General features: G+C 38.8%; 1 protein-coding gene across 1 annotated transcript in view; it reads right to left on the reverse strand.

Annotated features, from left to right (window-relative positions):
- Positions 1–904: 904 nt before the first annotated feature.
- Positions 905–24,324, reverse strand: part of ltn1 (listerin E3 ubiquitin protein ligase 1) — a 119,125-nt gene continuing 95,705 nt past the window's right edge. The window contains exons 23-30 of the mRNA XM_059968094.1: positions 16,019–16,256; positions 13,666–13,746; positions 12,911–13,097; positions 12,341–12,512; positions 11,694–11,914; positions 10,201–10,395; positions 6,223–6,390; positions 905–1,495 (exon numbers count right to left, since the gene is read on the reverse strand). Of these exons, the coding sequence (XP_059824077.1) occupies positions 1,433–1,495; positions 6,223–6,390; positions 10,201–10,395; positions 11,694–11,914; positions 12,341–12,512; positions 12,911–13,097; positions 13,666–13,746; positions 16,019–16,256 (1,325 nt within the window). The 3' untranslated portion in view covers positions 905–1,432. The remainder of the gene's footprint in view (positions 1,496–6,222; positions 6,391–10,200; positions 10,396–11,693; positions 11,915–12,340; positions 12,513–12,910; positions 13,098–13,665; positions 13,747–16,018; positions 16,257–24,324) is intronic.

Here is a 24,324-nt window from a genome sequence, read left to right on the forward strand (position 1 = left end):
TAAAAAAACTTGCCAGAATCAGGATCTAGTGCTTTCCAGGTGTACATGATGAATGAACTCTTCTCAATCAATTATAACTGACGTTTTGATTTCAAACTCTGCTATCTTCATCAGGGATGAGTAAATGTGGAATTTTATTTACCTCTCACCTTACTTGCTCCTAAGCATTTTCCTGAGATTGCAAACATTCCCATTTATGAGGGGTGATTAATAAGTTCGTGGCCTAAGGTAGAAGGAGTCAATTTTAGAAAACCTAGCCATTTATTTTTCAACATAGTCCCCTCCTACATTTACACACTTAGACCAGTGTTCGTGGAGCATACGGATCCCTTCTTTGTAGAAGTCGGTGTCTTGGATCTCCAGAAGTGGTCCACAGCAGGGGTGATTGATAAGTTTGTGGCCTAAGGTAGAAGGAGTTGAATAATACAGTTCTCATTACATGCACATGCAGTTCAACTCCGAGTGATTATGCAGAAAGTCTGAAGTTAATAACTTATGTGGTATTTCTGTTTTAGATCACTGAAAATTGCTAGTAAGCACTGTCTGAGAAAATAGACATCAGCCTTCGTGCAGTCATCTGCTACCTCGGTCTTAAGGGCTTATCACCCAAAGAGACCCACGAGGACATGGTGGCAACACTAGGGGAGGGTGAAAAATAAATATGCCAGGTTTTCTAAAATTGACTCCTTCTACCTTAGCCTCGAACTTATCAATCACCCCATGTGTGCTTTCAGTGTCTATACTGGACAGGGAGAAAAGACTGGAACAAATTTCTAATGATGAACAAGTACAGAAACTGACAGGTACCATTTTGTTTTTAAAAAGGTGGAAAGACACTTTAAAAAAAACAAAAATCACCACAGTGAGTACAACTCATTAACACACTCCACACTATTATACACAATTTACAGTTTTACTAATGAACAATTTTATTACACATAATATTTTATATTATAAGGAAATTTAATGGTTTTAAATTCAACATGTGATGATTGCAAGTTTGACTATCCATTGTTATGTAGAAATCTGTGATTGGAAGAAGTGAGCTGCCAGGGAGTTGTTTGGTATTAACTCATACACTTTCCTGCAATGGATCCACAACAACACCATTGAAGGAATGAATGCAAGTCACCAAAGACAGAGGAACAAAATGAAACAAGGACAAACATCTTTATACAATATACTGTCATTGATTTAATTGATAAATTTAATTGTGGAAAGTTATTGATGCCCTTTTTAAAAAAAAAGGACACCTGATTGACTTTTAAAATTACAAGTTTTAGCAACAGACCAGAAAAAAAAATTGCTTCTGTTGTTTTATTCAAAAATTGTTATTTACTGGCTGTTATAAAGTCATTGAGTGATGTCTTCTGCTTCGAGACTACCTCCTGAGTCCACTAGGCCATTAAAATAACAGAAAACACCTCACACCTCACAAGAATGTCTCTCGACACAGTGGACATGTAGATTTGTTGCTGGAAGTAAACCATCGGTACTGTAAACACGACAAATATAAAAATTAGAAATTATAGATTCAGTTTTATACCGTTAGAAGAAAATATAAAAGCCTGCATAATTTGTCAGCAATTCATTCAGTCCTCTTTCAGAATTAAAATCAAGATTTTTGCTTGACAAGTCTTTCTCACTTCAAGTATTACAAATAAACATAGACATTCTAAATGATAGGAGGTTTTACAACATAGTTATTCACATCCAAAAGATCCAAAAAATTGTCTCAACATAGTGGAAGTTGAATAATAGATCTAAACAGATATTGATATTGACGTTGCTCTCTGCTATGCAGTCCTTTCTGTGGCATGGAATGTTTTAACATTTTGAAGTTTTCGAGGTCTTAGTGACTAGACACTTTGAAGAAAGATATACGAGTATTTAATAACTTATCTTTAGTTTATTTTGGTAGCTGAAAATTCAGCCATAAGAACAGAAATACAGAACATGCAATTAAGGATTAATTTACTACAACATTCCAGCTGAAAAGTATTTTCTGTTCCCAGAAATTATCAGATAGTATGGGTCAGCTGCAATATGGACTGGTACTTATTGTGAAAAGATTAAAGATGAGCTTTATTTGTCACATGTACATCAAAACATACAGTGAAATGCATTGTTTGTTTTCAGCAAGGACTGTGCTGGGCAGTCCGCAAGACTTGCCATGCTTCCAGCACCAACACAACATGCCTACAACTCACCAAACCTAACTGTGCATCTTTGCAAAGTGTAAGGAAACAGGAGCACCATGTAGTCACGGGGAGAACATATAAACTTCTTAAAGACAGTGGAGGGATTGCACTGATTGCTATGCCATGTTTTAAACAGCAAGGGACAAAACTACTTGATCACAATGGAAAGGACCAGGTGAAGTTTGAGAAAATAATCAGGAAACAAGAGTAAGGTCCACTCATGCTCCTGTTTACTTTAAAGGTCTTCTGAGAAAGAAGCATTAGTAACAATATTGAAGACAAATCCAGACAAAAAATAGGTCAGTTAGAAAGGCAAAATCCAAAATAAATCTTAAAAGTCATTGGAACATGCAATGCAAAACTGAAGAACATCTTAAAGCTGGAATTATATATTACCATTAGAGTGGAATAAAACAATATATTTTAAATTAATCAATCAGTGATGGATCTGAATTATGCTAGTGGGAATATGTATTAAAATCATAATTTAAAATCTCTGTTATTATTCAACAAGTACAATCATCCTATAAAATAAATGGAAGAATTCTGCTGATTCTACTTCGATTACCTCTACTGAATCAAATCTAATGAGGATCAAAGATAAACTTTATTCACCATATGTTGTGTTAGAAATTTACTGTGGTGTGTTGGTGCAACTTACCACAAACACAACAACAATCATCTTCCTAGAGCAAGGGTTTACATGGAGTGGAGTTTGTTAGGTGTGTCCAGGAAGGTTTCTTGACACAATATGTAGATAAGCCTACAAGAGGAGAGGCTGTACTTATTCTGGTATTGGGAAATGAACCTGGTCAGGTGTCAGGTCTCTCAGTGGGAGAGCATTTTAGAGACAGTGATCACAATTCTACCTCCTTTACCATAGCATTGGAGGGGGATAGGAACAAACAAGTTGGGGAAGTGTTTAATTGGAGTAAAAGGAAATATAAAGCTACCAGGCAGGAACTTGGAAGTATAAATTGGGGACAGACGTTCTCAGGGAAATGTACGGCAGAAATGTGGCAAATGTTCAGGGGTTATTTGTGTAATGTTCTGCAAAGGTACGTTCCAATGAGACACAAAGTATGGTAGGGTACAGGAACCATGGTTTACAAAGGCTGTTGTAAATCTAGTCAAGAAGAAAAGAAAAACTTATGAAAGGTTCAAAACCCTAGGTAATGATGGAGATCTTTAAGATTAAAAGGCTAGCAGGAACAAGTTTAAGAATGAAACTAGGAGAACCAGAAGGGGGCATGAGAAGGTCTTGGTGAACAGGATTAAGAAAAACCCCAAGGCATTCTACAAGTATGTGAAGAGCAAGAGGATAAGGCGTGAGAGACTAGGACCAATCAAGTGTGACAGTGGAAAAGTGTGTATTGAACCGGAGCAGATAGTGGAGGTACTTAATGAATATTTTGCTTCAGTATTCACTACAAAAAAAGGACCTTGGTGATTGTAGGGATGACATACAGTGGACTGAAGAGCTTGAGCATATAGACATTAAGAAAGAGGATGTGCTGGAGCTTTTGGAAGCCATCAAGTTGGATGAGTCACTGGGACTGGACAAAATGTACCCCAGGCTACTGTGGGAGGCGAGGGAGGAGATTGCTGAGCCTCTGGCGATGATCTTTGCATCATCAATGGGGACGGGAGAGCTTCCGGAGGATTGAAGGGTTGTGGATGTTGTTCCCTTATTCAAGAAAGGGAGTAGGGATAGCCCAGGAAATTATAGACCAGTGAGTCTTACTTCAGTGGTTAGCAAGTTGATGGAAAAGATCCTGAGAGACAGGATTTATGAACATTTGGAGAGGCATAATATGATTAGGAACCATCAGCATGGCTTTGTCAAAGGCAGGTTGTGCCTTATGAACCTGATTAAATATTTTGAGGATGTGACTAAACACGTTGATGAGGGAAGAGCTGTAGATGTAGTGTATATGGATTTCAGCAAGGCATTTGATAAGGTACCCCATGCAAGGCTTATTGAGAAAGTAAGGAGACATGGGATCCATGGAGACATTGCTTTGTAGTTCCAGAAATGGCTTGCCCACAGAAGGCGAAGACTGGTTGTAGACGGGTCATGTTCTGCATGGAGGTCAGTGACCAGTGGTGTGCCTCAGGGATCTGTTCTGAGACCCCTTCTCTTCATGATTTTTATAAATGAGCTGATGAGTAAGTGGAAGGATGGGTTAGTAAACTTGCTGATGATACAAAGGTTGGAGGTGTTGTGGATAGTGTGGAGGGCTGTCAGAGGTTACAGCGGGACATCGATAGGATGCAAAACTTGGCTGAGAAGTAGCAGATGGAGTTCAACCCAGCAAAGTGTGAGGTGGTTCATTTTAGTAGGTCAAATATCATGGCAGAATATAGTATTAACGGTAAGACTCTTGGCATTGTTGAGGATCAGAGGGATCTTGAGGTCTGAGTCCATAGGACACTCAAAGCTGCTGCGCAGGTTCACTCTGTGGTTAAGAAGGCATACGGTGCATTGGGCTTCATCAACCATAGGATTGAGTTTAAGAGCTGAGAGGTAACGTTACAGCTTTATAGGACCCTGGTCAGACCCCACTTGGAGTACTGTGCTCATTTCTAGTCATCTCAAGACAGAAAGGATGTGGAAACTATAGAAAGGGTGCAGAGAAGATTTACAAGGACGTTGCTTATATTGGGGAGCATGCCCTATGAGAATAGGTTAAAAGAACTTGCCCTTTTCTCCTTGGAGTGACGGAGGATAAGAGGTGACCTGATAGAGGTGTATAAGATGATGAGAGGCATTGATCATGTGGATAATCAGAGGCTTTTTCCCAGGGCTGAAATGGCTAGCACAAGAGGGCACAGTTTTAAGGTGCTTAGAAGTAGGTACAGAGGTGAAGAAAAATAGCTGAGAAAAATAGAGGATTATGGGTAACTCTAGGTAATTCCTAAACTAAGTACTTGTTCGGCACAGCATCATGGCCTGCACTGTGCTTGTACGTTTTCTATGTTTCTATGTTTTATTCACCAAGAATAAGAATTATATAAAAATGAATTAGATTAAAACTGACACTTTTAATTTGCCTTCTGATGCTAATCTGGAATCAGATGGTAATAAGAATTTTTCATATTGCTGATAAGGAAAATGTTGTTCTGGTTCTCTCAGAAATCTGATTTCCAGGCTTTCATGCTGCTAATTATAGAGCCAGGTGAACTCGAAGCAAGTCTGGGAAATGGCACCTCAAAGGGTTTAAAGGGAATGTTCAATGAGTGAGTAAAGGGAGCACTACTACATGAGCCAGATACTGAACTGGACAGTGGATTATCAGATACAAAGGAGATGAAGAAATAATAAGACTTCTAACTCCATTGATCCGAATTAGACAGAAAAAAGTAACCATTATGTAAGTATATAATAGAGGTAATTGTAATGTAAATGGCGATGCACCACCAGCTCAACCCTACACAAGAATCAGTAAATGCACTAAAAAGAAAATAATCCTGTTAGTGATTTACAGTCACTTCTGCAATAATGTTAAGTGAAGCACTGTAATTAGCTCCCCCTTTAATGTGCTGCCAAAAATGCATTATTACAATTAATATTCCATATTAAAAAAGGCAAAAGATTGCCTCCAAGATTACTAAGTATTTAGTAATCTTATTGGTTATAAAAACAAATATACTCCTAACATTAACATGGAATCAAATCAGCAATTTTTAAAACAGAATTGATGGGATTATAGCATAAAACAATCAAAATGCTGGGGGAACTCAGCAGATCAGGCAGCATCCAAGAAAGGAATAAACACTTGACATTTTGGGCAAAGGGTCTTGGCCTGAAATGTCAACTGTTTATTTCTTTCCATAGATACTACCTGACCTGTTGAGTTCTGCCAGCATTTTGTATATGCTACTCTGGATTTCCAGCATCTGCAGAATCTCTTGTGTTTATGGGGTTACATGCCCTGAAGTTAAAATTAATTTATGAAATATAATTTACTGAATTTGTTTGGCAATTCTGTGAATGTTATTGCTAGTTTAAATTGCTTACCAAGCAGGCTGAGTGGAATTTTTTCTTGCAGGTTCTGCAGGCTTTTCTTGGAAGTGAATAGTTAGAACCGTGAATTACTGAAAAGCAGATCATACATTCTTCAACTCCTTCAAACCGTTTATCAACATTGGTCTTCCATAATGCAATGCCTTCCATAATACTGCCATTCTATGTATAAAATCACAGGAAGCAAAAGTAAACCAACTCATTAATAACAATACAGAAATGGAATTTATATTCAAGATTTTAAAGGATTTCAAACAAACAGTACTCTTTAAAAGTTATGTTGAGTATAAATAAATATTAATTTGCTGATATTTATTTAGGTACAAGATAAATGATTTATTTAATTAAAATTACATGACATTGTTAAATCATTTTAGTAATATCATGTAATTTGTAATTAATTGTACACATAGCAGTCAGCATTTTGACTAATCTAGGTAAAAACTGAAATGAAATGCAGAAACAGAAAGGAATACTCAGAAGCTGATTAGCATCAACAGACTGATAATCTTCCGTAAGAACTAGTTATTGACCTAAAACATAAACTCCCTACAGATACTGTAGGGTTAGTGGATGGTTATCAAAAGCTGGAACCTGAGCCAATTTTCCCCATGTCAAAGACCCTTAGCAATCCCTACACCACCGTAATATCTGAAATCCATACAGAACTTAACATTATGAATATCAATTACATCAGGAAATCTGTGTATTTTGCACTATGCTAATTTTGCTAAATTATTCAGTAATCCCATATTTCTATGCAGTTAAAGTTTATTCCTATGACTCTTTTTCTGGTTGACTGCGGGTGACTAGTGGTGTTCTGCAGGGGTTGGTGTTTGTACCTTTTCAAGTTATATGTCAGTGATTCGGCTGACAGAATTGATGGCTTTGTGGCCAAGAATGTAGACGATTTGAAGATAGGCCAATGTTAAGGAAGCAGGGAGTCTGCAGAAGAACATAGGCAGATTGGGAGAAAGGGCAAATAAGTGGCAGGTGGAATTTAGTGTATGAAAATGTATGGTCATACACTTTGGTAAAAGAAATAAATGAGTAGACTATTTTCTAAATGGGGAGAAAATGCAAAAACCAGAGGCTTTATAAGGCATTGGTCAGACTGCACTTGGGGTATAGTGAACAGTTTGGGCCCCCTACCTCAGAATAGATAGAATCATAGAAAAACCTACAGCACAATACAGGCGCTTTGACCTACTATGATGTACCGAATATGTTACTTTGGAACCAGAGTAATAGGGGTGAGGATGGGGCAGTTGGTATGTGAGTAGATGCAGTCTATAATGAGACTGAGGAAGGGTAGGCAGATGATAGGGAAAAAAATCGAAAAGGGTGATGAATACAGGACTGAATGTGTTATATTTCAATGCATGCAGTACATGTAATAAGGTAGATGATCTTGTTGTGCAGTTAGAGATAGGCAGGTATAATGATATGGGCATCACTGAATCATGGTTGAACGATCAGAGTTGGGAACTTAACATCCAAGATTACACCTTGTATCGAAAAGACACACAGGTAGGTGGAGAGGGTGGGGTGCCACTGTTTGTATAAAAAAAAATGAAATCAAATAGGATTGGAAGATGTAGTATTTAAAACTGCGAGGATAAAAAGACCCTGAATGGGAGTTATATACAGACCCCCAAGCTGTTGCCAGGATGTGGGATATAAGGGGTTGTTGGGCAGCATAGCTCGCTGTGGAAGGGCCTGTTCCAAGCTGTATCTCAAAGTAATGGCAGATGGAATATAGTGTAAGGAAGGGTTTGGACATGCACTTGGCTTGAAGGAATAAAGGTGCAGACCTTTTTTCTAAACAGGAGGAAAATTTTAAAAAAAGCAGAGTTGCAAATGGACTTGGAGTCCTTGTGCAGGATCTCCTAAAGTTTAACTTGCAGGTTGAGTCAGTGGTAAGGACGGGAATTGCAACGTTAGTATTCATTTCAAGAAGACTAGAATACAAGAGCGAGGATGTGATGCTGAGGCTTTGTTAGGCATTGGTCGGGCTGCATTTGGAGTACTGTGAACACTTCTGTGCCCCTATCTCAGAACTAATGTGCTGGCATTGGACAGCCTTCAGAGGATGTTTACGAGAATGGATTAAAGTATGAGGAGAATTTGATGGCTCTGGGCCTGTGCTCACCAGAGTTTAGGAGAATGACGGGGTGGGGGGAATCTCATTGAAACCTATCAAATATTGAAAAGACTACGTAGAGTGGAGGTTTCATAAAGTGGGTGAGTCTCCATAGGGCCAGAGGGCACAGAATAAAGGGATGTCCATTTAGAACAGAGCTGAGAAGGAATTTCTTCAGCCAAGAGGGTGGTGAATCTATGGGTTTCACTGGATTTTATGGACTGCCATGGAGTCTAGGTCATTAAGTATATATAAAACAGAGGTTGATAGGTTCTTAGTTAGTCAGGGAGTTAAAGGATACAAGGAAAAGGCAGGAGAATGGGGTGGAATGGGATAATAAATCAGCCACGATGGAATGGTGGGGCAAACTTGATGGGCCAAGTGACTTAATTCTGCTGCTATGTCTTATTGTCTAATAATGATGTTTCATGCCACTAAATAAATACTGAGCACAGGGAGATTGGTTTTTCAGCATTGTTCAAGTATTAACTATCTAGCACTTAAAAGTATTTTGCAACCTGGAAATATTTTTGGTAACCCTATTACAGACTTTGTTCTCACCACTCTTCCATGCCTCTCTGACTTAAAACAAACTTGTTTTCTCTCTACAAGTTCTAGCAAAGTGTGATAGACTCAAAACATTTACAGGAATGCCAAGCTACAACTCGCTGCTTTATTTTCATGTTTTAAACAATTTCTATTTTTTAAATTATTGAAGCATTTTTATTTTTTGGTTGCTTCAATAATTTGAATGAGTCTGCATGCTAGACCATTTAAAAACTCTTAAAATTAAGAGTCATCCAGCACAGTAATAGGTCCTTTGGCCCAGCTTGTCTATGCCAGTCATAGTGTTCACCAAACTACTCCCATTTGGCTCACATCCCTGTTATTTCCTACTAACCAAGTACTTATCCAAATGTCTTTTTAAATACTCAGGTGCTCTTTAAATCTTTCTTCTCTCACCTTTAACCTATATCGTCTGGTCCTTAGTTCTCCTTCCCTGGGAAAACGACTGTGTGCGTACCCTTATCTATAACTTTCATGATTTCATGATTTTTTTTGTCTGAGTGACAGAAGGAAAAGCTTTCCAGACTGTTTCATGTGGGGCCCCACAATGTGATGACTATAACCCAACTGCGATCTGGACCATGTTGCTAAACCCCAAAGTCTAGCATGCCAGTGAGACAGACCCACCCCCTCCTAGTATCTGGTTTTGTATGTGTGGACATGTGTGGAAACATAGGTAGCAATTCCATCTAGAATACTGTGTCATCATGATCAAGCTGTATATTTTTCCCAGATACGCTGTAGTATACAAAACTGCTTAAATTCTTTTTTTAAATTCACTTGGCCTCCTGATTGTGATATTTTTCTAAGGCATTAACTAGGTATACAGATAAGATTCATTTTATTTGTCACATGTACAATGAAACATTAGGTGAATACACTCAAATGTGTCACTTGAGTCAACAACCAACACAGTCCAAATATGTGCTGGAATGCCTTTTCTGACAAATTTAAAAAAAGCTCAGGTAATGTTCTAGTGTCTTACAAATTCCAAACTTGTTCCAAACGGTTTGAATAAAAAAAACTATCAAAATGCCAAATTGCATCATTTTTGTGTACTTTCCTCCTCCAGTTCAAAAAACTTGCCTCAAGTCTTACCCTTAGACAGGACATTTGTGAGTCATAAGTGAAAATAATTCTGAAATAAGAGGGAATTCAATTTACAGTGAAGTTAAACTATTAGAAAGCCTACGCAAGTGAGTTTGGGTATTACAAATATAACATCTAATTATATTATTTGAATGAATGTAATCAAACACAACCTGAAGATTAAGAAATGTGTTTAGCTGCAACATCCAGTTACGCCACTGTTGAACAGCCACACCAATTCGTTTTCCACTTTCAACAGTAATTGATCCAATAGGATAGTTTGTTGGTAACTGAATAACAAGCTCGATGAATACTTCATTCACAGTATAGATAGCGAGTACTTCTCGGGCAACAGGGCGAGCTTTCACCTAAAGGGAAACAAAAAATATTAGCAACTTGCCTCTGAATGTGCAGCATCAAGTTTACATAGGCTTCAAAATACAACAGTGAAGTGAAAGTATGATGTCAGTTGTTAAGAGTCGAGAAAATAAATTTTCCATCACAGGTTGCTACAAAGTTTATGGCAACACCAGATGGAATGCAAGAGAAAATCTCCTCAGCTTTGTCAAACTGGTGTGCTGAAATTTGGCACTATTGACACCTGATCAATATCTGTGCAACGCCAGCTCAAAATAATCAAAATGAAGACCGAAGGACTCTGATGCTGCCAAAGTGACTATAGTAACACTTCCTGATATTTGGTCTGTTGTTTTGATAGTATGTGCAATGTGGAACAGAGCGGGACTGACAATTTTTTTTTGTATGTGCACTGTTTGTTGTCTTTTGCACACTGGTTGAACACCCAAATTGGTGTGGTCTTTCACTGATTCTATCATGGTTAATATTCTTTTATGGTTTTATTGAGAATACCTGCAAGAAAATGAATCTCAGGGTTGTATGCGGTGAAATATGTATATTGATTATAAATTTAATTTAGACTTTAAAGATGTGAACGTCTAATGTTGACATCTAATATGCTCAGAACTGTCAGCACAGATTCAGCCTGCATTACTTTTAGGTGTAGACAATATTAATGATGCCTAAAAAAACTACTACAACTTATACACTGCTTAAAATTTTCTTACTGATGTCTGTGACTTTTCTTTTAACCAGCCCATTTAGGAGTTTAGTGATTATTAGAAATTGTAATACAAAGCTACTCAGAGGGAATTAAAGATTCAAGGTCACCTACTAAGATGTGACTTACTGAATATACTTGAAAAAGCAGGAAAGTATACATTGCAATTGAAATCTATATTTGTAATGGTTACTGAAGATTGCTCAACATAGGCTATTGCCCATTGTAACTAGAGGGATAAAACTACTGAGGATTCTAAAAGGCTCTTGGTATTTAATAAGGTCCTTTGTTGGACATCTTTGTGAATTAATAATATTTAAACCTTAGCAATCTTTTCATTTACTTCAAATAAAATAATCAGGAAGTATGTGGCGTCAACTGTATCAATTCTTCCAACTTAAATTCAAACATAAGAATTTTTTTAGGTTTTACCTCCAACTGTAATTAATACAGCAGCAAGCAAAGATTCTAGCCCTCTAGGTGGAGAATATTAAGTTGCATTATAAGAGAATGCATCCATTAAAATTAGAACAAGCAAAAAACATAATTTTTCATGCAGCAGAACAAAACTCTAAGTACATCACCAACCATCATGTTCTTGAATACTGAAGTACTGGTTTGCACAGCTGAAATTTCCTGTGAGGAAAGAACGTTGCTGACATATTTGCTGGTGTATTTATCCACTGTACTGGACACACGCTTGTCTTGACTATTCCACCAAAGGCGAACTGTAGCTGGCAGGTTTTCCAATGCACTATAATATACAGCACAAGCCAATTTGGGAATCTCTGTATTTAAAGCTTTTGTTTCTAGCAGAAAATACAAGAACAAATTGCATTTTATTAAAATAGTCTTTTAATAAAGTATCAAAATAACCACGGTTCAATTTATACACTGGCAAAACTGATTCCTCAGTATTTTATCAATGCTCATGAGAACCAAGTAGATTAAGTGTAGTCATGATAACTGATGAAAGACTGCAATTTTAATGAAAAGTAAGACTCTCATTTCATGTGAAAAAACATGATTGTGTATATAAATAAATATTTTCCCATTTACTGCTCCATATCTTCAAATGTATTAATTTAATGCTAACAATTTAAGGATTGAGGTGAAATCACTAGAGAAATCACTTCTAGAAAATTACAAATTAACCTAAGTGTCAAGGGTCTTTCATCCAATGTTGTTTCTGATTAAGTGACTTGAATGTTTTCCATTTTCATCTTGTATTTTACCTTGAAGAAGAATGGCATGCTTCTCTGAGAATAGAGTGCGTACTCCTTTGCTAGTAGAATCAGCAATCTGTCCAGGAAGAGTTGGATTTTCCGGCATTAGTCTGAACAGATTTTGCAATAATTTGTGTAAGCATTTACTATCACGGAGATATGGTGCATATATGGCCCGTAACTAGAAAATATAAGAACAGATTATTCGTTAAGGATTTGCAAGCTTTTTCATCATTTTGCCTAATAAAAGCTAACTTCATGTGCTCGCCAGTACTTTTTCCCCTGCAGCAAGCTTTCAATTATTTAACATGAAAACACAATAACATTTAGACTAAATCAAGCCAACAATTAGTATAGTTTTCAATGGAGCTTAGAGTATGGTGTGGATTTTCACTCTCCATTATAACAAGTAAGAGGCCCAGCAAATTCTGGAAACATTGCAATAGAATAGAAACACTGGAAACACAAGTCAGCAACAAGAAAGCAATCATGTGATTTAGAATAATAGACAATAATAGTGTACTTATCAAATACAACAAGCATAGCTTGCACTAAAGACATTCCAGTCTCCATGTGTACCTCAGAGGGTGATGCCTTGAAAAATACAAGAAGCAGTTTCCAGCCAAGCAAGTATCCCAGGATGCAATAGTAAGCTGCACTCAGCGGTTCGATTTCTGTGTACTCTCCAACTGGAATGTTATTGAACATATCCTCTAAAACCTTCTCCTTAGCACTAATTACTGCCACAAGTGCTTCAGGTGGCGATCTAAAGGGCAGAAATGGAAACCATTAACTGATTATAAAGTACTTAATTTAACAAACATCATACAGCTGTTATTGATACAATCTATAATAAATTCTGCTCTGATCCTGGTTTAAAAGCTTCCACAAGTTTATTTATGCATTAATATTTCATTACTTTATGCAACTAATATTAGCAGTTTAAAAATCAGTAAATCTAAAATACTGTGGTTTATTACATTTTAAAATATTCACAAAAATCCACAATATCCTGTTACGTTGCTTCTTTGTACTACCCTTCAATACTGTGACAATTCTTTGATAAAAAATATAAAATTCTGGATGAACTAAAGTGTGAACTTGTAGGGAAGCTCTGTGGCATTGCAGATTGAAACACATAATTGCATCATGACCAAAGTTTGAAGCTATTCAAAGTAGTTCTAAGGTAAGTTTAAACTATTTGATACACTATTATAACAGGAATTCAAGTTGTGCCTTTGTTTTATATGGAATCCAGAACAACGAAAGATATTTAGAACGTTAAAAAATTCAATGTTAAAATGTTATACAAAAATCTTTAGATCATTACTTACAAACCATGGTCTTCATCATTTCCACTGTCGTCATAAGATTTCAGATGTTCATTATCAAAAGCAGGCAGCTCTGGCATTAACCTGAAATTTAATATCAGAAGCAAAAATATGTTTTACTTTTGTTTCGGGAGTCTGCGTTGCTACAAAGTGTCATCCAATTTACAGCGCAAGGAGAAAGATCATTTTGGATTTGGAATTCAAACTGGTAGATTTACAGTGCCAAATGTTGCAAATGTTTTTATATGGCTAAATGTTGTTTAAAAAATGACTTCTTTCCTTTCCTAAAATGTAACATCAGACAGTTCATCCATGAAATTAGTTAATATCCACATCACATTGGCATCTTAATGCATAGAATGAGAGGGCATAACTCTAGTCTTTGTCACAGATCACTCGAAAGAAATTCATGGTGTGTCTGACACAAGGTGATCTCAGCAGAGACAAGTAGACGGAAAATGACAATGGTTCAATATGTCAAGCTGCCTCAATCAGTTTGTAGTAATTATTAAATAGAAGGAAAGACAGTAGTTACTTGACTTCACTTTGCATGCCTGTAATTAATTCATCACTTGTGGTGTCTTAGCTTTGAAATAATGAGAATTTTGGAAAGACTTGAAATTCAAAATGTTTGAACTATTTGAGTTTTATATTCCACATGTAAAAAAAAAGGTGTATCAACACGTGCAGAAATTTTCTTCCACAAAACTATTCAAGTTTTTCCATTGGATTCTCTCAGTCTAGCTGAATTGGACCTCAGTTTAAAATTCAAACATGAATACTGCTTCCAATTGATAAAAGACATGGCTACAGGTAAATCAGCCTATATCTTGGCACTGTCTGGATTATTGTTCTGGTTTTAAAGCTCACACTAAGTTAACAGTAAAATTAGGAGTGTGGGTAAAGATTAATATTTCATTCTTGTTCTCCCTCTATTTTGCCATACTACAGGACTACTAGTTGTATTAAAAAAAATCATTTTCAGAATTTAGGCATCACTGGAAAGGTCAGCATTTCTTTCCCATCTTTGAGAAGGTGGTGGTGAGCCACCTTCTTGAACCACTGCAGTCCTATGGTGAAGTTTCTCCATAGCGCTGCTGGAGAAGGCATTCTAGACCTTACAATTCTAAGTCAGAATGATGCACTACTTAAGTGGGAGCCTGAAGATATTATTGTTTCCACATGCTTGCTGCCCTTGTCCTTCTTGGTAGGAATGTTTACCATTTAGGAGGTGTTGCTGTAATAGCTGAGTTACAAATGCAACTTGTTGATGGTACACACTGCGACTACTTTAATTTTAAGCACAGAATCTGTGAAAAAAAATGTAAAAAATGTAGGTCTCTGTTTTCTTTTCCAGTGCTACTATTATACCTGTGTCAATATTTTTACTGTGCATTGATTCGTGGCTGAACTATGGTTTTCTTACTGCCAGTGTTGCTGCAAGCACGAACTATTAACAACAGCTCAAGAATTATGGAAATCACCTCTTTAATTTCAGGGAAGTGCACAGAGATGAAAGACAATGGTAGCACCAGTAATCTAGCAAGGCCATGGGTGTGTTTGTTTAATAACGTTAAGGATAAGTACTTAATGTTAAGATAATATTAAGTACTAACATTAAAATAAAGTTGAAACTTTAAAGCCCTGCCTGAAAGTGACAATATCACGTTGTATCATTAGATATGTTAAAATTCCCAATTACAATGGAATTAGGGCTGACAACTAAATATTTGAAGTTATTCCACAGTGCCAGATTTAAAACTGGATTTCATGTTCCTGGATAGAAGAAAGAGGTTTTTGAAAGCAAACTTACAGAAAATGCCAAACTTGTCAACAAATAAGAGTTCCTAAACTTAATCGGACTTTCTAAATAGGCACAGAATGTTCAACATGAGGGGGAAATAATGAATGTGTCGGTCTGTAGCACTCTTAAACATATCTGAACAATGATCCAGGAATAAATTGCTTGAATATAAAGTTGCATGCAAGGAGAAAACAATCTCAAGTCAAGATTCCAGAAGATTACAAGAGTTCTTCTAACTTATCTAAACATGTCACTTCAAATTAGGTAACAAACTGGAAACTCAATTGAAAAAGATACCATTTGTGCCAGCAGGTGCACCGTTACATTACTGCAATGAATTATTTCTTCGTGTGCATTAAATACCAATTGTAAAAAAGTGCAGAAGTAATTTATCATTTTCACTACATGGCAGTATTCCGATTTGGTGGGTACATACTCATGAAAGAAACCACCTAATTTTAGAAAATTAAATTGTCAGGTTTTTTTAAAAAAATAAAATAGAAATGATGTATTCCACCTTTTGCATTGCAAAAAATGAAAATTTTCTCTTACTTGTATAACATATGATAAGCTGTGATTTGCAGAGGTCGCGTCTTGGAGAGCAACAATGGCGCCAACATGTTCATAATTGACTGAAGTTTATCAGGTAAATTGGTTTTCTGACCAGCAATATATTTAGCTGGCAGACTGTGATTCATCAGCTGCTTTAGTGGAATAAGTGCAGAAGCTTCACCTAAGGCTGTTAGCAGATGTATGGAGGTTGGGGGAAGAACATTTCCTTTGAATTCCGCTGTAAGGGAAAAAAAAATGTATTCTACATTTGTACAATTATTGAACTTACAATTTATGTTCAATCTAACTAATGAATTTAGCATTTTATAAATAATAAAGAAATGAGAAGAATTTTTGCTTTCTACTTAAACACGGCTCCATGGTTTGTTCATCCTGCAGCATGTGGGAAATCAGGGATACTTCCAGTGTCCCTGACGACTATGTGTGCAGGAAGTGTGTCCAACTGCAGCTTCTGGCAGACCGCATTGAGCGTCTGGAGCTGCGATTGGATTCATACTGGAGCATCCGTGATGCTGAGAAAGTCATGAATAGCACGTTCAGTGAGTTGGCCACACCTCAGGTAAAGGCTACACAGGCAGAAAGGGGTGGCCGCCAGACAGCGTAGCAGTAGGCAGGTAGTGCAGGAGTCCCCTGAGGTAATCTCCCTCCTAAACAGATATACTGTTTTGGATACTGTTGGGGGAGATGTCTCATCGGGGAAGGCAGCAGCAGCCGAGTTCATGGCACCATGGGTAGCTCTGCAGCACAGGAGGGAAAGGAGTGAGAGAGCTATAGTGATAGGGGATTCGATTGTAAGGGGAATAGATAGGCATTTCTGCAGCTGCAAACAAGACTCCAGGATGGTATGTTGCCTCCCTGGTGCAACAGTCAAGGATGTCTCTGAGCGGCTGCAGGACATTCTGGAGTGGGAGGGTGAACAGCCAGTGTTCATGGTGCACATAGGTACCAACGATATAGGTAAAAAATGGGATGAGGTCCTACAAGGTGAATTTAGGGAGTTAGGAGATAAACTAAAAAGTAGGACCACAAAGGTAATAATCTCTGGATTACTACCAGTGCCACGTGCTAGTCAGAGTAGAAATAGGAGGATATTTCAGATGAATACATGGCTTGAAAAATGGTGCAAGAGGGAGGGATTCAAATTTTTGGGGCATTGGAATCAGTTCTGGGGGAGGTGGGACTGGCATAAACAGGACGGTCTGCACCTGGGCTGGACTGGAACCATGTCCTAGGGGGAGCGTTTGCTACTGCTGTTCAGGAGGCTTTAAACTAATGTGGCAGGGGGATGGGAACAAGTGCAGAGAGACAGAGTGTAAATTGAAAGTAGAAGCAAAAAGTAGTAAGGTGAAAAGTAAAAGAGGCAGGCAGACAAATCCAGGGCAAAAAGCAAAAAGGGCCACTTTTCAACATAATTCTATAAGGGGTAAGAGTGTTGTAAAAACAAGCCTGAAGGCTTTGTGTGTCAATGCGAGGAGCATTCATAACAAGGTGGATGAATTGAATGTGCAGATAGTTATTAATGAATATGATATAGTTGGGATCACAGAGACATGGCTCCAGGGTGACCAAGGATGTGAGCTCAACATCCAGGGATATTCAATATTCAGGAGGGATAGACAGGAAAGAAAAGGAGGTGGGGTAGCATTGCTGGTTAGAGAGGAGATTAATGCAATAGAAAGGAAGGACATTAGTCTGGAGGATGTGGAGTCCATATGGGTAGAGCTATATAACACTAAGGAGCAGAAAACGCTGGTGGGAGTTGTGTACAGGCCACCTAACAGTAGTAGTGAGGTTGGGGATGGCATTAAACAGGAAATTAGAAATGCGTGCAATAAAGGAACAGTAGTTATAATGGGTGACTTCAATCTATATATAGATTGGGTGAACCAAATTGGTAAGGGTGCTGAGGAAGAGGATTTCTTGGAATGCATGCGGGATGGTTTTCTGAACCAACATGTCGAGGAACCAACTAGAGAGCAGGCCATTCTAGATTGGGTATTGAGCAATGAGGAAGGGTTAGTTAGCAATCTTGCTGTGCGAGGCCCCTTGGGTAAGAGTGACCATAATATGGTGGAATTCTTCATTAAGATGGAGAGTGACATAGTTAATTCAGAAACAAAGGTTCTGAACTTAAAGAAGGGTAACTTTGAAGGTATGAGACGTGAATTAGCTAAGATAGACTGGCAAATGATACTTCAAGGGTTGATGGTGGATATGCAATGGCAAGCATTTAAAGATCGCATGGATGAACTACAACAATTGTTCATCCCAGTTTGGCAAAGTAATAAACCAGGGAAGGTAGTGCACCCATGGCTGACAAGGGAAATTAGGGATAGTATCAAGTCCAAAGAAGAAACATATAAATTAGCAAAAAAAAGCAGCACACCTGAGGACTGGGAGAAATTCAGAGACCAGCAGAGGAGGACAAAGGGTTTAATTAGGAAAGGGAAAAAAGATTATGAGAGAAAGCTGGCAGGGAACATAAAAATTGACTGTAAAAGCTTGTATAGATATGTGAAAAGAAAAAGATTGGTCGACAAATGTAGGTCCCTTACAGTCAGAAACAGGTGAATTGATCATAGGGAACAAGGACATGGCAGACCAATTGAATAACTACTTTGGTTCTGTCTTCACGAAGGAGGACATAAATAATCTTCTGGAAAAAGTAGAGGACCGAGGGTCTAGTGAGATGGAGGAACTGAGGGAAATACATGTTAGTAGGGAAGTGGTGTTAGGTAAATTGAAGGGATTAAAGGCAGATAAATCCCCAGGGCCCGGGTCTACATCCCAGAGTGCTTAAGGAAGTAGCCCAAGAAATAGTGGATGCATTAGTGATAATTTTTCAAAACTCCTTAGATTCTGGATTAGTTCCTGAGGGTGGCTAATGTAACCCCACTTTTTAAAAAAGGAGGGAGAGAGAAACTGGGGAATTATAGACCGGTTAGTCTGACATTGGTGGTGGGGAAAATGCTAGAGTCGGTTATCAAAGATGTGATAACAACACATTTGAAAAGAGGTGAAATCATCAGACAAAGTCAGTATGGATTTGTGAAAGGAAAATCATGTCTGACGAATCTTACAGAATTTTTTGAAGATGTAACTAGTAGAGTGGATAGGGGAGAGCCAGTGGATGTGGTATATTTAGATTTTCAAAGGGCTTTCGACAAGGTCCTACACAGGAGGTTAGTGTGCAAACTTAAAGCACATGGTATTGGGGGTATGTTATTGATGTGGATAGAGAATTGGTTGGCAGATAGGAAGCAAAGAGTGGGAGTAAATGGGTCCTTTTGCGAATGGCAGGCAATGACTAGTGGGGTACCGCAAGGCTCAGTGCTGAGACCCCAGTTGTTTACAATATATACTAATGATTTAGACGTGGGAATTAAATGCAGCAACTCCAAGTTTGCGGATGACACGAAGCTGGGCGGCGGTGTTAGCTGTGAGGAGGATACTAAGAGGATGCAGGGTGACTTGGATAGGTTAGGTGAGTGGGCAAATTCATGGCAGATGCAATCTAATGTGGATAAATGTGAGGTTATCCACTTTGGTTGCAAGAACAGGAAAACAGATTATTATCTGAATGGTGGCCAATTAGGAAAAGGGGAGGTGCAATGAGACCTGGGTATCATTGTACACCAGTCATTGAGGGTGGGGATGCAGATACAGCAGGCGGTGAAGAAGGCAAATGGTATGTTGGCATTCATAGCAAAAGGATTTGAGTACAGGAGCAGGGAGGTTTTACTGCAGTTGCACAAGGCCTTGGTGAGACCGCACCTAGAGTACTGTGTGCAGTTTTGGTCCCCTAATCTGAGGAAAGACATTCTTGCCATAGAGGGAGTACAGAGAAGGTTCACCAGATTGATTCCTGGGATGGCAGGACTTTCATATGAAGAAAGACTGGATCGACTAGGCTTATACTCACTGGAATTTAGAAGATTGGGGGGGGGGGGGGGGATCTTATTGAAACGTATAAAATTCTAAAGGGATTGGACATGCTGCAGGTAGATTGTTTCCGATGTTGGGGAAGTCCAGAACGAGGGGTCACAGTTTAAGGATAAAGGGGAAGCCTTTTAGGACCGAGATGAGGAAAAACTTCTTCACACAGAGTGGTGAATCTGTGGAGTTCTCTGCCACAGGAAACAATTGAGGCCAGTTCATTGGCTATATTTAAGAGGAAGTTAGATATGGCCCTTGTGGCTAAAGGGATCAGGGGGTATGGAGAGAAAGCAGGTACAGGGTTCTGAGTTGGATGATCAGCCATGATCATACTGAATGGCGGTGCAGGCTCGAAGGACCGAATGGCCTACTCCTGCACATATTTTCCATGTTTCTAAATACTTTTGCAATCCTCTGATGTTACAAGTAATTTTGTCCTTCCTGTGCATTTTTGAATTAATTATCCATTTTGCAAAATGAAACTCTTAAATTGTCCCAATACAATTAAAACCCATGGTGATTGTACAATCAGAATTCATCTTCTATTATTTTCATTCCAACATAGAGTTATGAAAAAGTACAACACAGAAACAGGCCCATCTAGCCCTCCATATCCTTAACATCCTTGTACCTATCCATACTTCTCTTACACATTGAAATTGAGCTCACATGCACCACCTGTGCTGGCAGCTCATTCTACACTCTCACCACCCTCAGAGAAGAAGCTTCCCCTAATGTTCCCCTTAAACTTTTCACCTTTCACCCTGAACCCATGACCTCTGGTTGTAGTCCCACAGAACCTCAGTAAAAAATGTCTGTTTGCATTTATCCAATCTATATGCCTCATAATTTTGTATACCTCTATCAAATCTCCTCTCAATCTTCTATGTCCCATGGAATAAAGTCTTAATCTATTCCATTTTTCCTTCTAATTCAGGTCCTCCAGACCTGGCAACATCCTTGTAATTTTTTTTTTCTACTCTTTCAACTTTATTTACATCTTTCCTGCAGGTAGGTGCCCAAAACTGCACACAATACCCCAAATTAGGCCTCCCCAATGTGTTATACAACTTCAACATCCCATCTCCTGTACTCATTACTTTGATTTATGAAGGCCAATGTGCCAGTTTTCTTTACAACTCTACTTACGGTGATGCCACTTTCAAAGAATTATGGACCTGTATTCTCAGATCCCATTGTTCAATCACATTCCTCAGTGCCCCAGCATTCACTGTGTTACACCTACCCTGGTTAGTCCTTCCAAAGTGCAACACCTCACACTTGTCTGCATTAAATTCCATCTGCCACTTTTCATTCCATTTTTCCAACTGGTCCAGATCCCGCAGCAAGCCACGATAGCCCTCCTTGCTGCCCACAACACACCAATCTTAGTGTCATCTGTGAATTTGCTGAACCAGTTAACTACATTACCATCCAGATTGTTGATAAAGATGACAAACAACAATGGACCCAGCACCAATCCCTGTGGCACACCACTAGTCACAGGCCTCCAATCAGAGAGGTAACCATTTACTACCACTCACTGGCTTCTCCCATAAAACCAATGTCTTATCAATTTAGTACCTCATCCTGAATGCATAGTGACTGAACCTTCTTGAACAACCTCCCATATGGGATCTTGTCTAATGCCTTGCTGAAGTCCACATAGACAACATCCACTGCCTTGCCCTTATCAACTTTCCTGGTAACTTCTTCGAAAAACTCTAAGATTGGTTAGACAAAACCTATTACACACAAAGCCATACTGACTATCCTCAACCAGTCCATGTCTATCCATTCCCTTAGAATATAATTCTCATATATCTGTTCCCTTAGAATACCTTTCAATAACTTTCCCATACAGATGTCTGGCTCACCAGCCTTATTTTAGCCTCACCTGGTTTATTTTTAGTGCCTTTTGAAAACAGCAGAACAATGTTGGCTATCCTCTCATACTCTGGTACCTATGCTGGCACTAAGGATGATTTGAATACCACTTTTAAAGCCCTGCAATTTCTGCACTTGCTCCCCACAGGGTCCGAGGGAACACCTTGCCTGGTCCTGGGGTTGCATCCACCCTAATTTGCCTCATAACAGCAAAAAAATTCTACCTCTCTAATCTGTATTTGGGTCCATGAAGTTGATGCCGCTTTGCCTCACTTCTATTGACTCAATTGCCTGAGTAAATACAGATGCAAAATTTCATTTAAAAATCTCCCCATCTCTCTTGACTCCACACAGATTACAATTCTAATCTTCCATAAGGACCAATTTTTTGCCTTGCAATCCTTTTGCTCTTTAACATATCTGTAGAATCCCTCAAGATTCTCATTCACATTGTCTGCTCGGATAACCTCATGCCTTCTTTTAGCTCTCTTTGTTAACTGTTCTCTTGCAATTCTTATGCTCCATAAGCATCTCTCAAAATTTCACATTTGGAGGCCTCCCACTTACCAAGTACACTTTTGCCAGAAAACAGCCTGTCACAATCCACACTTGCCAGATCCTTTCTGATACCATCAAATTGGCTTTTCTCCAATTTAGAATCTCAACTTGCAGACCAGACCAATCTTTTTGCATATTTAATTTGAAACTAACAGCATTGTGATCACTAGATACAAAATGTTCCCCTACACAAACTTCTGTCACCTATCCCATCTCATTCCAATAGCAGATCAAGTATTGCACACTCTCTCATTGAGACTTCTATGTACTGATTAAAGAAATTTTTCTGAACACATTTGACAAACTCTATCCCATCTTGTCCTTTTACAATATGAGCGCCCCAGTCAATATGTGGAAAGCTAAAATCACCCACTATCACAATCTTATGTTTCTTAGAACACTCTGTGATCTCTCTACAAATTTTTTTCCCTAAATCCTTTGGACAGCTGGGTGGTCTATAATATAGTCCCATTAACGTAGTCATACATTTCTTATTTCTCAGTTCCACCCATAACACCTCACGAGATGAGTTCCCTAGGCTGCCCTTACTGAGCACTACCATAACATTTGCCCTGACTACTAACTCCACCCCTTCTCCTTTAATCCCTCCTACTCTGTCACATATAAAACAGCGAAACCCTGGAAGATTGAGATGTCAGTCTGCAACCAAGTTTCACTAATGGCTACAACAGCACAATTCCAGGGGTTGATCCATGCTCTGAGTTCATCTGCCTTTCTTGTATTGAAATATGACACAGCTCAAGACATTAGTTGTATAATGTTCAACCTTTTGACTCCTGACTTTGTTTGAAGCCTTACCGACATCTGTCTCCACAACTTCTCCACTAACTGTTCTGGCCCTCTGGTTCCCATCCCCCTGCAGTCTAGTTTATGCTGCCAACCATGCTGCCCCAGCAAATCTTCCTATTGGGATACATGTCTCCTTCAGGTGCAAACCGTCTCTTCTGTACAGGTTCCACCTTCCCTGCAATTTGGTTCCCATTCCCCTGCAACTCTAGTCTAAACCCCACAGTGCAGCATTAATAAACCTTCCCGCTAGGATATTACGCCCCTCTAGTTCAAGTGTAAGCCTTCCCTTCTGTACAGGTCCAATCTTCCCTGGAAGAGAGCCCAATGATCCAAAAATTTTATGCCCTCCCTCCTACACCAACTCCTTAGCCATGTGTTAAACTGCAAAAAACAAAACTTCCTATCTCTGGTCTCATTAGCATGTGGCATGGGTAGTAATACTGGGATCACAACCCTGGAAGTCCTACCCTTTAACTTAGCACCTAACTCCCCGAACTCCCTGTGCAGATCCTTGATACCCTTCCTACCAATATCATTGGAACCTACACGGACCATGACCTCCGGTTGTTCACCCTCCTACTTAAGAATGCTGAGAACATAATCCGAGATATCCCAGATGGACCCTGGCAACCAGGAGGCAACATACTATCCATAACATGTTCAAATTCTCTATGGAATTAAGATTTCAAAAGACCACAGACATAAGAGCAGAATTAGGCCCATCAAGTGTGCTCTGCCGTTTCAACATGGCTGATCCAACACGGCAGCCCCAATCTTCTGTCTCCACCCCCCCCCCCCCCCCACCCCGTATCACTTCATGCCCTGAGCAATAAAGAATCCATCAACCTATGGTTTAAATATACATTAAAAACTTGGCCTCCACAGCCACCTGTGGCAAAGAATTCCACAGATTCACCACTCTCTGGCTAAATAAATTCCTCCTCATCTCCATTCTAAAAGGACACGCCTCTATTCTGAGGATGTCTCCTCTGGTTTTAGATTATCCTAAAACAGGAAACATCCTCTGCACATCCCCTACATTGAGACCTTTCACCATTTGATAGGTTTCAATGAGGGCACCCCTCATTCTTCTG

The sequence above is a fragment of the Hypanus sabinus genome, chromosome 4, assembly GCF_030144855.1.
Source record: "Hypanus sabinus isolate sHypSab1 chromosome 4, sHypSab1.hap1, whole genome shotgun sequence".
NCBI classification, from domain to species: Eukaryota; Metazoa; Chordata; class Chondrichthyes; order Myliobatiformes; family Dasyatidae; genus Hypanus; species Hypanus sabinus.